Genomic DNA, 15,429 nt, shown 5'->3' with positions numbered 1-15,429 from the left:
AGCCAGGACATGGGGTAAGTGGAGACTAATTACCACAAAATAAAACGTCTTAGAATCCAATATTTTGTTACTTAAGAACTTATATTCCAAATACTATTTGTTCAACATTTTAAGAGTAAAGTGATCTTATGGTCGTTTTGGTAAACCTCAAGGCATTCGTAATAAAGGAAATAATTTGAATTCGTATTACAATATTCAAAAAATTATTATATATATCTATCACATATCCCATGTGGCGTACACTCTTAATGTTATTAGTTCATTATTTATTGTGATTGTTTCTGATTGGTTTTTATATGTAAATAAGTTTTTGTCATTTTCACCGTGTGTATGATAATTATACCATGACGTAATATGATTGACTGGGTACACCACATGGCAGTGTCCCGTGGTGTAGCGGGTACAGTATTCATGTGATAGCATATATGATGGAATAGATGGTGGATCAAGCATATGTATAGGATCTTGATGATTTACATCTATAGTTCTGTCCTACAATAGCTCTCAGATAATTGTATATAGCAGATATGATGTACAATTGTGTTTTCCAATTCTATTGATTGCAAACACCATTTTGTGTACAAAGACTTAACTCTGTTACAAATTACAATGATGTTCAGCCAAATTTACATCAGTAAAACAAAATTTCCAAATAACCGAAGAGGCTTGGTCTTCAAACTGTAACAATAGGTTACTGATTAACATGCAAAAAGAGTTAAATTTTCAGAACCCATCGGTCATTCCAGTTTAAATAGACAGATTCTAGATTCTGAAATCCGAAATGGATCGAACCCTATATTACAAATTGAAAGAATTAGCTTCGGGAGTAAGTACAAGTTAATCGAACTGAATTTCATTTGCGATTTCAAGTAGATGAAAAAGAAGCCCAAGAATGAAGCTTTACCTCAGCTGCCGCCGGAGAGTGGTTGTTTCCGAGAGCATCATCAAAGAGAGCCTTCCCCAATTTCTGACTGTTCAAATTGGTATTTGTCTTTCACGGGGTTTCCTAGTTTTATAGGGAACCTCACCTAGAATGTGTTGGGTTTTCTGGGCCGGCCCATATATGATCTTGATCCATTTAAACATTAGTTGCTGTTTAGAACACTGGTGACTGGTTTGTTTGCACTTTGATACAAGCTAGTCACTTAACAGCTGATTTTATACTTTAAAGGCAAGAAATGAGATTTAGTGCATGTTTCATTGAAGATTGCTGGAAAACAAAGTAAACCACCATATGCTATCAAAGCACTTTGAAGAAGACGAACAATAATGAATGAGACTATCTGACTATGAGAGCATGAGACCGTTCCAACTACAGTATAAACTTGTTGGAGGTCATGTCATTCTGGCAATCTGGCATGCAGTTTTTTTTGTTGTTGAACATTTGAACTTAATAAAACGTGAAAATATCTTATTACAAATCAAGTTGGCATCTATACCCATGAGTATGGGTATCCATGGGTAAAATATGTATTAGGGTATTAATTTTGGGTGGATAATTACCCGTGGGTTTTACCCAAAAGACATAAATGCCATCTTTAATTACAAACGACTACGTAGTTACGTATACCCCCGTCCATGAAGATATTTAACATGACAAATATTAGGGTTTTCAGGATGTGACGATACAAAAGCTTTTCCTGACTCCAAGATTGATTACAACATCAGAATTAAGTTCGTTGGCTTTCAGTACGTAATATTATCTCTTTGTAAGCCACATATAATTAAGAGCAAATCCAATTACAAGGCTAGGTTCAACTGGAGCAACATATATGTATCAATGTATGAGTGAATGATAACTGATAAGCTTTGGCGTGGATAGGGGCATAGGGCTACTAGCCATAGTCAGGTTGTTGTTGTTGTTGCTGTCGCTGTTGTTGTTTACCCTCGCAGCCATGCAACACAGATATGCTAAATTTACACCAGTACACTCCTCTGCCTTAGCCATTTGTAAAATGCTATTCTTGTCAAAACTTTTCTCCCCCATGGGCGGATCCATGTGATAGGTTGTCTGGGCTCAAACCCATACAAAGTTAAAGAATATATAATATGTAAGTACAAATAAGTAATGAAAGTATTGTTAGTTTAGTGGGTAAATTACAAAATTCATTTTCCAAGGTTCGAATCTTCTTTCTACCATTTCTCATCTATTAGTTTTTTTAATCTAAACTCTATATATATTTTTCTCTAAACACTTAAAGTATGATATATTTTTTTTCCTTCCCTTTTTCTTTCTATGGTACATATATTTTGAAAGAATGTTTTGTTAAATTTGTACTTTCAATTATATGAATTCTGAAAAATGTCTTCTCAATTATATGAATTCTGAAAAATGTCTTCTCATATACGTAATATTATCTCTTTGTAAGCCACATATAATTAAGAGCAAATCCAATTACAAGGCTAGGTTCAACTGGAGCAACATATATGTATCAATGTATGAGTGAATGATAACTGATAAGCTTTGGCGTGGATAGGGGCATAGGGCTACTAGCCATAGTCAGGTTGTTGTTGTTGTTGCTGTCGATGTCGCTGTCGCTGTTGCTGTTTACCCTCGCAGCCATGCAACACAGATACGCTAAATTTACACCAGTGCACTCCTCTGCCTTAGCCATTTGTAAAATGCTATTCTTGTCAAAACCTTTCTCCCCCATGGGCGGATCCATGTGATAGGTTGTCTGGGCTCAAACCCATACAAAGTTAAAGAATATATAATATGTAAGTACAAATAAGTAATGAAAGTATTGTTAGTTTAGTGGGTAAATTACAAAATTCATTTTCATCCATGTCCAAGGTTCGAATCTTCTTTCTACCATTTCTCATCTATTAGTTTTTTTAATCTAAACTCTATATATATTTTTCTCTAAACACTTAAGGTATGATATATTTTTTTCCTTCCCTTTTTCTTTCTATGGTACATATATTTTGAAAGAATGTTTTGCTAAATTTGTACTTTCAATTATATGAATTCTGAAAAATGTCTTCTTATATATATATATATATATATATATATATATCCAGAATGAAGCTTCATTATGAAATTACAGAATGAAGCTTCATTATGAAATTACAGAATGAAGTTCCAATTTTGGCACACTTTTCGGTCAAATATTTTCACCATAAGCGATTCAATATTTAGATATGTCATTCAAGATCATCTCTACAAAGTTTCATCTAATTTGACAATGGTTTGAGCTTTCAAAATTGAGATTTACATGAACGGTTCACGTTGAACAGTTTTAATTCATTCATTGATTTAATCTAATTTCAATACCTTAACGATGTCCGAATTGGATGAAATTTTGTATAGATGATCTTGAATAGCATACCTAAATATTGAATCGCTTATGCTGAAAACATTAGCTTCACTCTAAAATTTCAGAGTGAAGTTCCAATTTTGGCACACTTTTCGGTCAAATTTTTTCAGCATAAACGATTCAATATTTAGGTATGCTATTCAAGATCATCTATACAAAATTTCATCCAATTCGGACAATGATTTGAGCTTTCAAAATTAAGATTTACACGAACGGTTTACGTTGAACAGTTTTAATTCATTCATTGATTTAATCCAATTTCAATACCTTAACGATGTCCGAATTAGATGAAATTTTGTATAGATGATCTTAAATAGCATACCTAAATATTGAATCGTTTATGGTGAAAAAATTTGACCGAAAAGTGTGCCAAAATTGGAACTTCACTCTGTAATTTCAGAGTGAAGCTCTGGATAGAGACTGTGTATATATATATATATATATATATATATATATATATTGCAACAACAAAATAATTTTCTTTTGAAGAGTAGAGCAAATATATATGTATCAAGAAATTGCAAAAAAAAAAAATTACACTTCTAATTAGCCTAGACAGGTTTCGAATCGTAGATCCTCCATTGTTCTCCCTGTATATGATATGACACAATTTCAAGGGGCGGAAATATTATCAAGAAAAGATAAGAAAGGTTATCATCATCTGGAACTTGATCGGAGCCAAACAAAAGACTTTAAAAGGCGTTGGTCTGCATGTCTCTTCGGGTATTTCAAGTTGGAGGTCGGTACTGATCGAATGAAGCGTATATGATCGATCTTTCTCGTTGAAGATCATGTTACGACTAATGACATATATGACTTTTTTTTAATTAGGCAAACTGCCATTAATTTAATGAAATCAAACTAATAAGGGAGGGGGATAAAATAACCTGACCTCTTATGTCTGATAAACTCCAACAAAGAGGATAAACAAAAGCTCAATCCGGCATGTGTACACCCACACATGCAAAACCATATATATAAAAAACTAAATAGCAAACCCTCAGCCAAGAAACCTTTAATTAAAGAACGGGATGAAGCTGGTAGCATTGGCAGACAGTTGTGAGATACCAAGAATAGAGAAAATAGACATATCGTGATGCTTCTTGTAAGGATGAAAAGAATACATGGCAGACTCTCTGAACAATTCCAAAAGATGACGTTGGGCTTCTAACACATTAAAAATCTTACATTCGAAACGCACCCGATTCCTAGTGATCCAAATAAACCAAATTAGATTACAGGAAACTAGAAACCAAAGTTGACGTTTAGGTTTTGGAAACGCTAAAACACCAACATCATTAAACACTTCATCAAGGGTACCCCAAGGCGAGAATGAATGAGAAAATAGAAGGCAAACTCATTTCCATAAAGCCACAATTTCAGAACAATGCAAAAGAAGATGTGTACCCGATTCCGCATGACTTCCACAAAAGGAGCAACGAGATGGAAGTCAAAAACCTCGTCGTTGTAAAACCTCATCAGTTAGTAAACGCCCATGAAGAGCCTTCCAAACAACAAGAGTTTTGCGGGGTTGAATTGCTTTACTCTAGATCACTTTACCCCAATCTTTTTATCCTCACCATGATTTGAAAATAAAACAAAAGCTTCTTTTACTGTCAGAATTCTTGAGGAGGAGTGCGGCCATAAAAGAGAGTCATATGTGTCTGCATCAGGTAGAGCAATGCGCTTAATTTTTTCTGCTACTTGAGGGAATGTAAAAATAAAATCTGCTGGGAGAACCCAATGAGAAACAATAATAACATCATTCATCTTAGCATGAAGTGGAATAGAGCCACTCACTCCAACACTAGTATCAAGAGGCTCACCCAACCAATTATCTTGCCAAAAAGATATCCTATTACCATCACCAACACTCCAATGCAAAAAATTAAAAAACATGGAGGCCAAACTTTTTTGAGACCCAACCAAACTGAAAATCTCTTGTAAGAATTTATAGGTTGGAAATCATCTTTAAAAAAATGAGCTCTAAGCAAAACAGAGGCTGGAGAGGAAGAGGAGAGCATCTCCCAACATCTCTTTATTAGAAGAGAACGATTAGTCTCAAATAGATCATGTAACCCCAAGCCTCCTCCCTCTTTCGGTTTACAACAGTAACGCCAAGCAACAAAAGACATGCCTATTTTCAGAGGGTCTCCAGTCCAAAAAAAATTCTTGATCTAAGATTGAAAGTCATGAAGTAAACTAGCCGGTCACTCATAAATCTGAAAACTATAAACCAAAATGTCTTGAATCACTGACTGAATAAGTTGTAGCCTACCCGCTTGCGACAACAGAGAACCTTTCCAAGAGGACAACATGCATCTCACTCTATCTACAATGGCTTGAAAATACACCCTCTTGGGACGTCTCTGGACAATCGGAACCCCAAGTTATGTGAATGGAAGAGACCCCTGCTTTTCACCCAAAATTTTCCGGATAACAAAACGTCTACGGTGAGCATATTTCCCAAGGAACACAAGCGATTTAGATTTATTGACTCTTTGCCCTGAATTCAAGCCATATTCCTCCATAAACTTCATTAGATTCTTCAAAGATCTCTTGGTACCCCGCATAAAAACCATAATGTCATCTGTAAATGGAACATGCGAGGGTGGAGTAATACCAAGAGGAGCTGATAGTAAATCAATAAGTCCATCGTCAACCAGCTTAATGAGACCTCTACTTAAAACCTCTTCCACAAGACAAAAGAGAATAGGTAACAAAAGATCTCCTTGACGAACACCACGAGAACAAGGAAAAATCCTTCCATCTCACCATTAAATAAAATTGATAAGTGTGCAGACCCCAAAATTGCTTTAATCCAGTCACAAAAAGGATCTGAAAAATAAAAAGCCTTCAAAACCCGAAGGAAGAAACCTCAATCAAGCGTGTCAAATGCCTTTTGCACATCAAACTTAATTGCAATGTTACCGCCCTTACAATTACGATCCAGGAGGTTAATGCATTCTGAAGTCAACATAATGGGGTCTGTAATAGTGCGGCCTCTAAGAAAAACACTTTGGTTGGGTGAAATAATCCGAGTAGCAATACTTCCCAAACGGTCAGCTAAAATCTTTGTGATAAGCTTGAAAATAAAATTCGCCATAGCAATAGGACGCAACTGCGTTACGATGTCTGCTCCAGGGACTTTAGGAATCAAGATCATTAAATTTGAATTGAAGTGGGGGAGAATGTATCCAATATTGAAAAAACTCTGAACATCTTGGACTACATCTGCACCAACAACTGACCAACACTTCATAATAAAAAATTCCACCAAAACCATCTGGACCAGGAGAACTATTATGATCCATAGAACACATAATCTGAAATATTTCCTTAGATGTGGGAATGGCTGTTAACATAACATTATCCTCAGTAGTCACGAGATTAGGAATTACCTAAGAAACTAGACCAGTGTCTCTTACAAAAGAATATGCTGTAAAGAGGCCATTGAAATAATTTACCACATGATCACTTATCTCTTTTGGGTCATCAATAATACTTTTTCCATCTCTCATAGTTGATAATGACTGATTAAGATGTCGGACTTTAACCATTGCATGGAAGAAAGAAAAGTTTCGGTCACATTCAGTAAGCCATTTTATCCTTGATTTATCACATAAAAATTTCTCTTGAAGCAAAAGAGCCTCATGAACTTGAGCACTGGTAACACTCTCCCTGGAAAGCAAGTCATCAGAAGGACCCGAGCTAGCAATTTCTTGCTGAATTATATGCAAATCATCAAATGACTTCTCCACCATTATGTTTACATCCTCAAACTCAGCTTTGTTCCAAACCCGAATTCGTTGTTTAAGAGTCCGCAGTTTAGAAGCCAAAACAAACATTGGATTACCTTAGAAATGAGAACCCTGCCAAACCTTCTTCACCAAAGAAAGAAAACTTGGATGATCTAGCCACATGCGATGGAACCGAAATGGTAATCTTTGGTTAGGTATAATCTTTGAAAATGACACTAAAAGAGGACAATGATCTGAGGAAAAACGAGGAAGAGTAGTGCATTCCAAATTGCGTCAAACATCCATCCAAGAGAAATTACTAAGACACCGGTCAAGCCTCATTTCCACACTTGCACCAACACCCCTTCTATTCGTTCAGGTATAAGGCAATCCGTTAGTAGGAAGATGAACCAACTCACAATTAGTTGACATGTCCTGAAAGTCTGAACATGAAACGACATTGAGAAGAATTCCACCTCGTTTTTCATGATCACCCAAGACACAATTAAAGTCACCCAACATTATCCAGGGTCCCTGAACAAAGGCATTTTAAACATGAAGCAGATCATTCCAAAGCCGGCGACGCTCTGTTACTATTTCTTGCATAAACCTAAGTCAAAATACAATTAACATTTTCCAAAGTGCAAGAAATTGTGAGCTGCTGGTCTGTAGCTAGTAACACATTAGGATGAATAGCTTGATCACATAAGAGTCATATATTTGGAGGTTGGTCCCCACAGTCATTCACAACTGTTGGAATCATCTTTAAAGAATGTCAAAAGGAAGATTTAAGTGAACTTAAATTAATAAAAGATTCAGAAATACCAATAATAGCAGGTTTGTATTTGCGAACCATCCTACTCAAGACTCGACGAGTGGGGGCGTTGCCCCATACCCCGAGCATTCTAAAAAATGATCTTCATAGGTTGAGGCATGAGGTGGGAACCCTGCTATGGGCAGGGTAACGGTCCAAAGCTTGTTCTTGTAGTAAATTCTCACGCATTTTCTTTTTTTGTTTCTTTTGCTGGGATCTAGAATGAACAACAGTCATACATTCCTCCGGCTTATGAACCACAGTTGCATTGTCTTCTGTCCTCGTTGAGGGGGGTGGGGAATGAGCCCTTAACATCATCTAAAGCTTCATTAGTAACCATCATTGAGTTCTCTACATTAAGGGTCTGAGCATTTGGCCCCTGGAACACTCAGTCTGCCAATTGCTTAATTAATCATTAGTAGCCCCTACAATAGCCTCCTGAGCTAGAATGACAAACTGATTTTCACTAGAAGTAGGAGTACATGGCCTTGGAACCAAAGCTCTATCATCTTTAATAGTTCTCCCTTCATCAATATCTCTTCCATTGTCTTCAATATTTCTTCCTTCATCAGTGTCTCTTGACTCAAAATTCATCCCTTGATCAACTTGTGCTATCACTGTACATGTTTATGTACGTGATGGAACCGTACCATTAATTTCAGTTGGACTAAGTGATGGTTGAATCTCTATACTTTGATCATTTGAAACCTTCTCTTTTACTCTGTATTCTTGTCGGACTTTCGGTTTTGAAATCAGCTTCTCAGAATGACAAGGCTTTGGATAACCTTGTAATTGTCTACAATGATCAGCCATATGCCCAACTATACCACAATGAGTGCACATATTATCATAAACAATCTCAATAGGAAAACAATGTGTCTCACGCTCAACCATGAGCGAAGATGGCAGTTCGTTTGCAAGATCAACATCTACTAGCATACGAGCATAGTAACCGAACTCACGCTCCTTGGTAGTCTTGTCCAACTGCAAGGGCGTGCCCACTCCATGAGTAATCTCCATGAGATGTCGAGGATGCCAGTAATCTTGGCTCAAACCATACATCCTGACCCAACGTTGGGCATGCGTTTGTGCCTTTGTGGAATGACATCCCCAGGGACAAAGTCAGGTTTCCATTGCGACAATCGGAAGAGACCATCAGACAGAGTACATGTACCACCCCTCAAACTCTAGGTAAATCATCCTCAGTGTCGAAGTGAATATCAAAGTAGCCTTTTCTGAGTGGAACTAAATGCCATGGCGCTGATGGCTTCCATAAATCGGTAAGTAAACCCTTGAGAACATATGTTTTCATTGGGACAGAACCCTTAGCAATAACAATCTACCAATCAAGTTGGTTGTCAAGCTTTTCAGTTGCTCTTGGTAGAGAGCTTCATTGATCTTGACATAAGTCATGTCTCCGCGTTTGACTGGAGCAGACAATTGGCTTAGAGAGACCGAAGACTCAATTGAGTTGGAGAGAACAGAGGCAAAAGTTTTTTCTTTGGGAACATATTGAGGACGAGGAGGCTCCTCCATTAGACACAAGAAAGCCCATGGACACGTTGCTGGACCTGCGCTCATCGCCGACATGGTAACGTCGGTGAAAATCCTCGGATGTAGCACTTTTACGACTCAAAGAAATTCCGGAGGACAAAGTTACTTAGTGCTGCGGGGAGTCTGCCAAAAATTACTCACAGCTAGAAATAGTCTATCTCGCAGCTCTAAAACCGCGTCTCATCTTCGTCTTCTTTGTTTCTCAGGCATATTATCAAACAGGTTGTGGGCGTGACTTGTGGCACACACACTCTCCCCTCCTTGTGAACTCAAGAGGTATCAAATTTCAGTATCAAATTCCACAGCCAAAGCCTGAACAATCAGACGAAGAGGAGAGGAGAGAGATGGGTTAGGTGGGGTGGGTCAAAGTCTCAGACGAAGCAGACTTATCTGTGCATGGTTGGTGGTTTATGGCAAGGATGATGAAGAAGAAGGCAGCAGTGCCGCTCCGCTTCCTACGAAGGTTTCTGTTGGTTGTTCCCCTGTCTATAAATTAGATAGAAAGCTAGTCAAGGGTGGCTTCGGACAAGTGTATGTGGGTCGGCTTATTTCTGCTCATCACACAACCTAAACATATATCCAGTCAATCATAAGTTTTTGTTTTCAAATTATGTGTGCTGCCTATAGTTCATTTACATGTGCTTTATAATAAGTCTGGGCGAACCGAACTGAATATATGGTTTGGCGACTGGATCGATTTCAAATGAATTGGAAAATGGATTCAAGAAGTCCAAAACTGAAATGAAATGGTTCGAAAATGGTTTAATAGGTTGAACTGACCGAATTAAGTTTTATGTATTAAAAATAATAATACATTCGTTATAAGTTAATAAAGTTATTATTTGCATATAAAATAACAAGAACTAAGTTTGGCGTAGTGGTTCTTTAACATTCTCTATACCTAAGAGGTAAGAGTTTTGACTCCCACCTCATGCAAATTTAAAAATTTTGCAATTGGGTCGAATTATCAGCCCATTTACAATGAATTCGGTTAAAACTAAAACCGAACCCGACCCGATTTAAAATTCGGTCAAACTGAAATTGTTGGCCCAACTCATTCAAATATGGTTTCGGTTTTTATTTTGACCCAATCGATTGAGTCGGTTTCGAAAATGGTTTAGGCCAAAAACCGACCCGAACCGAATTTGCCCAGCCCTACTTTATAATAAGATACGGTGATATTTAAGCCTTAAACTTTCTTATAAGACGTAATTAAGCTCTTGTTGATTTCTCATTTCATCAATTTGAAGTTCATGCATGATTGATCATTTGATCACACACATTGACAGCGGATAAATTAAAGCAACTAATATGATAAGCATGCAGTACACCAAACCACAAGGAAATTTAGAATACAGTTGTTGTCCACGCCCATAATAATACCTAATCACATTATCTTACTATTGATTCCAAACCGGAATATGAGGTCAAATGTTGCCGGCATTAGAATATTTGAGTGTGTCGCATCATGAAATGTACCTCGGCGTTCTAAGCTGTTCATCTGTATAGGTTTGATCCAAGATACTGCAACCGTCTTGAAAGAAGTAGAAGCAGTAATAAAACAAGGGAGAATTTTCACTCTTCTCAGTTTCATGTGCAGCGAAATATTCTTCTTTGAACCGACAATGCAAGTAACCAGCACTTATAGGAAAAATCTGTTGTGCGGGCATGCATACAGCAAATTCCTGCCAAAACCTCTCACACACCCATCATGCATCTCACGTGCTCTCATTCTTTTGCCTACAGGGTATTATGCCATGTGTTCCCAAAACCACATGACATTTGCATCAGCTTATCAAGGGGGACACTTTTGCTCCTTCATGCTTGTAACAAAACACATACACAAAGCTGATTCCTCGATCAACAACACCATAAATGACTTGAATTTAGCAACATGAAGCTATCAATCTCTTCAATTTTTTCCCTGTTTCTTTTAAGTTTACTGGCATCTACATCGGCGCAACCACCATCTTCAAAGCAAAGCAGTTTTCTCCAATGCCTCTCATATCATTCTAAGTCTTCTATTCCATTTTCTAGTACCTTTTTCACTCCAGATAGTTCCGTATTCACTACCATCCTAAATTCAACTGCACAAAACCTCAGGTACTTGATCCCTTCAAAGCCAAAGCCAGAGTTCATTTTCACACCAACACATGAATCCCATGTTCAAAATGCTGTGATTTGTTCAAAACAGCTTGGGATACATCTCCGGGTCCGAAGTGGAGGGCATGACTATGAAGGTCTCTCATATGTGTCCCAAATTGAAACACCTTTCATGATTCTAGAACTTGCGGAGCTTCGATCAGTTAATGTTGATATACAAACCAATAGAGCATGGATTCAAGCTGGAGCCACACTTGGTGAAGTTTACTATAGAATTGCAGAGAAAAGCAGAACTCACGGCTTTCCGGCTGGTCTTTACACGAGCGTAGGTGTCGGAGGCCATATAACTGGAGGTGCATATTGTACTTTGATGAGGAAGTATGGCCTTGCAGCTGATAACGTCCTGGATGCCAGAATAGTTGATGTCAACGGCAAAATTCTTGACCGAAAAACCATGGGAGAAGACTTGTTTTGGGCAATCAGAGGAGGAGGAGGAGCAAGCTTTGGGATCATCCTTTGGTGGAAGATTAAGTTGGTTCCAGTTCCATCAACTGTGACAGTTTTTTCAGTTTCCAAGACCTTGGAACAAGGTGCCACCCAGGTCCTCCATAGATGGCAACAAGTAGCTGCTACTAAGCTTGATAAAGATCTCAACATAAGAGTTCTGATACAACCTACAGTAGTTGATAGCAGAAGTGGCAAGAGAACTGTCACAACTCTTTACCAAGGTCAATTCCTGGGTGGTGTTAAAAGGCTCCTCAAGGTTATGCAAACACAGTTCCCCGAGCTAAAATTGACAAGAAAAGATTGTACGCAAACAAGTTGGCTCAAATCTGTGATGTACATAGCAGGTTATGCAGATGAAACTCCGCCTGAGATTTTGCTACAAAGAAACTCTACATTCAAGATCTACTTCAAAGCCAAATCAGACTTCGTCACAGACCCGATTCCTGAAACTGTGCTTGAGGGACTATGGAAAAGGATGTTAAAGGAAACCAGACCTGTGATTATTTGGAATCCATATGGGGGTGTGATGAGGGAAATTTCAGAGTCAGCAATACCCTTCCCACACAGGAACGTTCTCTTCAAAATTCAGTACTTGACTGCATGGCTAGATGCAAATGAAGACGAGGCAAAGCACATGAATTGGATCAGGAATCTCTACAACTACATGGCCCCTTATGTTACGAAGTCTCCAAGGCAAGCATATGTGAATTACAGGGATCTTGACCTGGGGATAAACGAGAAGAACACTAGCATTACTAAAGCAAGTGTTTGGGGTAAAAGGTATTTCAAGGACAACTTTTACAGATTGATAGAGATCAAAAACAGAGTTGATCCTCATAATTTTTTCAGGCACGAACAGAGCATCCCACCTCTTTAAGCTCACTCAAGCAGAACCTTGATTAAATAGTTATGAAGGTGTAACAACAGTCAGCTGAGACTGTTGAGGCGTTATTTTTTTTTTTGAATGAAAATGATTCAATTATAATAGGAATAACATATGCATGTAGACAGTGTCCTGTGATATCGTGAATTCTAGATCAAATGTACCAAAACATATAAATAAGTGAACCCTAAATTACAAATTGAATGAATTTGGTAATAGAGGTACAAGTTGATCAAAATTGAGGCTTTACCTTCGTGAGAGTTGGAGATCGAAGAAGGAAGAAAACCGATTCCCAAATTGATATATCCCCAACTTCCCAATTCACCAAATTGAATTAACCCTACTCGAAAATCCTCAAATTGAATGGTCCTAATTTCCGTTGGGGCTGTTAGTAAAGTAAACTGTATACGTAACAATAGGAAAGTGCCAATTCACATTTAATATAAGCTACATTTCTATGAGATCCAGCAAACATGTAATCAGCATCCTAGATAACAAGTCTCTTGACTAGCAAGCAATTGTAATTGGGCCTAGGCATGGCTTGGGCCTAATTGCTTTGTTTCTGCTGGGCTTCTTAAGGCAACTCACAATTAGGGGTAATCTACAAATTAGGGATTTGGTTTCCAAGTTGGGATATCTTGATTATCTTCTGTAATAGCTCAACTCGTTTCAGTTTCCAGCGACAGAGAGGTAAAGCTTCATTTGTTCTTGTTACAAATGAACATCATCTGTTGATTATGTTTAACTTGTAGTTGAATTATAAAGTAATTATTTAAATTTCTAATCTAGGGTTTGGTTGAGTTGAGATTTCAGATTCTAGAATTGTCATTCTGAACTACCGTGAACAATTAATGAGCACTGGAAAATGAGGTACATAGAATAATAATACGTCAGTGATCAGGATTGAACTACATATATTGCTGCATATTGGCACATTTCATCATTAATCCTGCATATAAATTTTGTCTTTTTAGTGTATAGTCTATATCTATGTTGCATGGATACGGCAAGAGGAGGCGTGTCGCCGTGTCCGACACGTTCTGGCACGCCGATACGACACGATACATATTTTTACGTATCGGACACGCCACGTGGCGTATCACAAAATGTTGACTTTCAGATACGTTGACCGACACGCCACGTCAGCAATAGATACGCCACATCAGCAATTTGACAATTAAAAAAATCCCTAAAACCGAAATCTCGTTTCAGAAACACCATTTTCTGCCTCTCACTCAGTCGCAAGCCTCAAATCTCAGGCAATAGTGCTCTTGATCGAGATCTCTTAAGCAAAGGCACATGTATATGATCTTTCCTAATCATTGAGGTTCTATCATATATACTTCAAATGTTCTTATGTATATCTTGACGGGTAATATGGTTTTCAGATTCAAACAATGTGTTTTGATAACCTTGGCATCAAATCCCATTCTTCATTTCATGTTTGTATCTGGGTCTTTCAATTTGTGCTCAAAGTCTTCAACTTTATACTAATTATATGAAGGTTACCTGGAAAATAGCAATTGTAGCTGAACCCAGTTTGATAGAATCATTGGATAGTCTATAGTTGAACACATCAAGTAAAACCGTTGATTAAAATCAGAATGAAGAGAGTTCAGGTGATCTAATGCTGCATGCGGATGATGCACCGGATTCCCTGTCCTGCCAACATGTAATCGAAAGCCTTGTTCATCTCAGAGAAAGGAACAAAGTGAGTGATAAATTTGTCCACTTCTAGCTCCTGCATACCAAAATAATTTCTCATGTCAAATTAGTGTTTGCTACAATATCAGAGCATCCAAAGCTGGTTGCTAGAATGGAATGTAAACATGTGATTACCTTGTTCATGTACATCTCCACAACACGAGGAAGGTTAGTGCGGGGCTTGTAGTTACCATAGAAAGTACCCTTAAGAGTCCTCTCGTTTAAGAAGTTCATTGGATGGGTTTTGATTCTTTTGAACGCATCATCTTTGTTTGGCACTCCAACAAGTACAGTAACCCCGCAACCCTGAATTCAGACAAAAGAAGCTAAGTTACTTGTTAAAACTTCAAAAGCAACTACCAACAAGAACACAGAAGCGTTAGACATAAGCTTACATCATGAACACATTCAAATGCAGAGATCATAGCCTGAACGCTTCCAGTGCACTCAACACTCCTATCAACTCCACCATTGGTCATCTCAGCTATCACCTTTTATGTCAAAACTCAAATGTTAGTCTCTGCTATAGAGTAACCACCATGGCTTTAAGTCAAATTGAGGAGACATTAGTAGGCAAACGTGAATATATTCAAGTCAAGTATCAACAGATCTCATAGGGTTTCTGATTATAATGTTTTTCTTTCATAAATGGTCGACTGTGACATCTGTTTCTATGTCGTTGTGCGATTGCATTAGTATGCGCATAAAGAAACTGAAGTGTGTTCGTAATTTACAGTTTTCAAGACTGGTGCTGTCAATGCTGCTGCAGGATCTGCATATGCAGAATTTGGAAATACCAAGGTCATT

General features: G+C 37.8%; 3 protein-coding genes across 3 annotated transcripts; 1 reads left to right on the top strand and 2 right to left on the bottom strand.

The window, feature by feature from the left end:
• Positions 1-6,195: 6,195 nt before the first annotated feature.
• LOC126786897 (uncharacterized) lies at positions 6,196-7,165 on the bottom strand. Its single transcript, XM_050512859.1, has 2 exons — positions 6,785-7,165; positions 6,196-6,603 (listed from the first exon to the last, which is right to left on the bottom strand). Exons 1-2 carry the CDS (start codon positions 7,163-7,165, stop codon positions 6,196-6,198), a joined length of 789 nt encoding a protein of 262 aa, XP_050368816.1.
• Positions 7,166-10,859: 3,694 nt separating this feature from the next.
• Positions 10,860-13,084, top strand: LOC126788448 (berberine bridge enzyme-like 13). Its single transcript, XM_050514443.1, has 2 exons — positions 10,860-11,082; positions 11,217-13,084. Exon 2 carries the CDS (start codon positions 11,320-11,322, stop codon positions 12,910-12,912), a length of 1,593 nt encoding a protein of 530 aa, XP_050370400.1. The 5' UTR covers positions 10,860-11,082; positions 11,217-11,319; the 3' UTR covers positions 12,913-13,084.
• A 1,458-nt stretch (positions 13,085-14,542) lies between these two features.
• Positions 14,543-15,101, bottom strand: LOC126786896 (alcohol dehydrogenase 1-like). Its single transcript, XM_050512858.1, has 3 exons — positions 15,018-15,101; positions 14,758-14,928; positions 14,543-14,659 (listed from the first exon to the last, which is right to left on the bottom strand). Exons 1-3 carry the CDS (start codon positions 15,099-15,101, stop codon positions 14,543-14,545), a joined length of 372 nt encoding a protein of 123 aa, XP_050368815.1.
• Positions 15,102-15,429: the final 328 nt, after the last annotated feature.

The sequence above is a fragment of the Argentina anserina genome, chromosome 3 (assembly GCF_933775445.1).
Source record: "Argentina anserina chromosome 3, drPotAnse1.1, whole genome shotgun sequence".
Taxonomy (NCBI): domain Eukaryota; kingdom Viridiplantae; phylum Streptophyta; class Magnoliopsida; order Rosales; family Rosaceae; genus Argentina; species Argentina anserina.
Note: the sequence above shows the minus strand (reverse complement) of the source record. Positions and strands in the feature narration are given on the sequence as shown.

Excerpts from the sequence above, each read along its gene's own strand:
- LOC126788448 (XM_050514443.1), top strand. The coding sequence starts at position 11,320 with ATGAAGCTATCAATCTCTTCAATTTTTTCCCTGTTTCTTTTAAGTTTA.
- LOC126786897 (XM_050512859.1), bottom strand. The coding sequence starts at position 7,165 with ATGTTTGTTTTGGCTTCTAAACTGCGGACTCTTAAACAACGAATTCGG. Across the intron at positions 6,604-6,784 it reads AAGAGATAAGTGATCATGTG|ATGGTTTTGGTGGAATTTTT; the intron begins GTAAATTATTTC and ends CTCCTGGTCCAG.
- LOC126786896 (XM_050512858.1), bottom strand. The coding sequence starts at position 15,101 with ATGACCAATGGTGGAGTTGATAGGAGTGTTGAGTGCACTGGAAGCGTT. Across the intron at positions 14,929-15,017 it reads CATTTGAATGTGTTCATGAT|GGTTGCGGGGTTACTGTACT; the intron begins GTAAGCTTATGT and ends GTCTGAATTCAG. Across the intron at positions 14,660-14,757 it reads TGGAGATGTACATGAACAAG|GAGCTAGAAGTGGACAAATT; the intron begins GTAATCACATGT and ends TTTGGTATGCAG.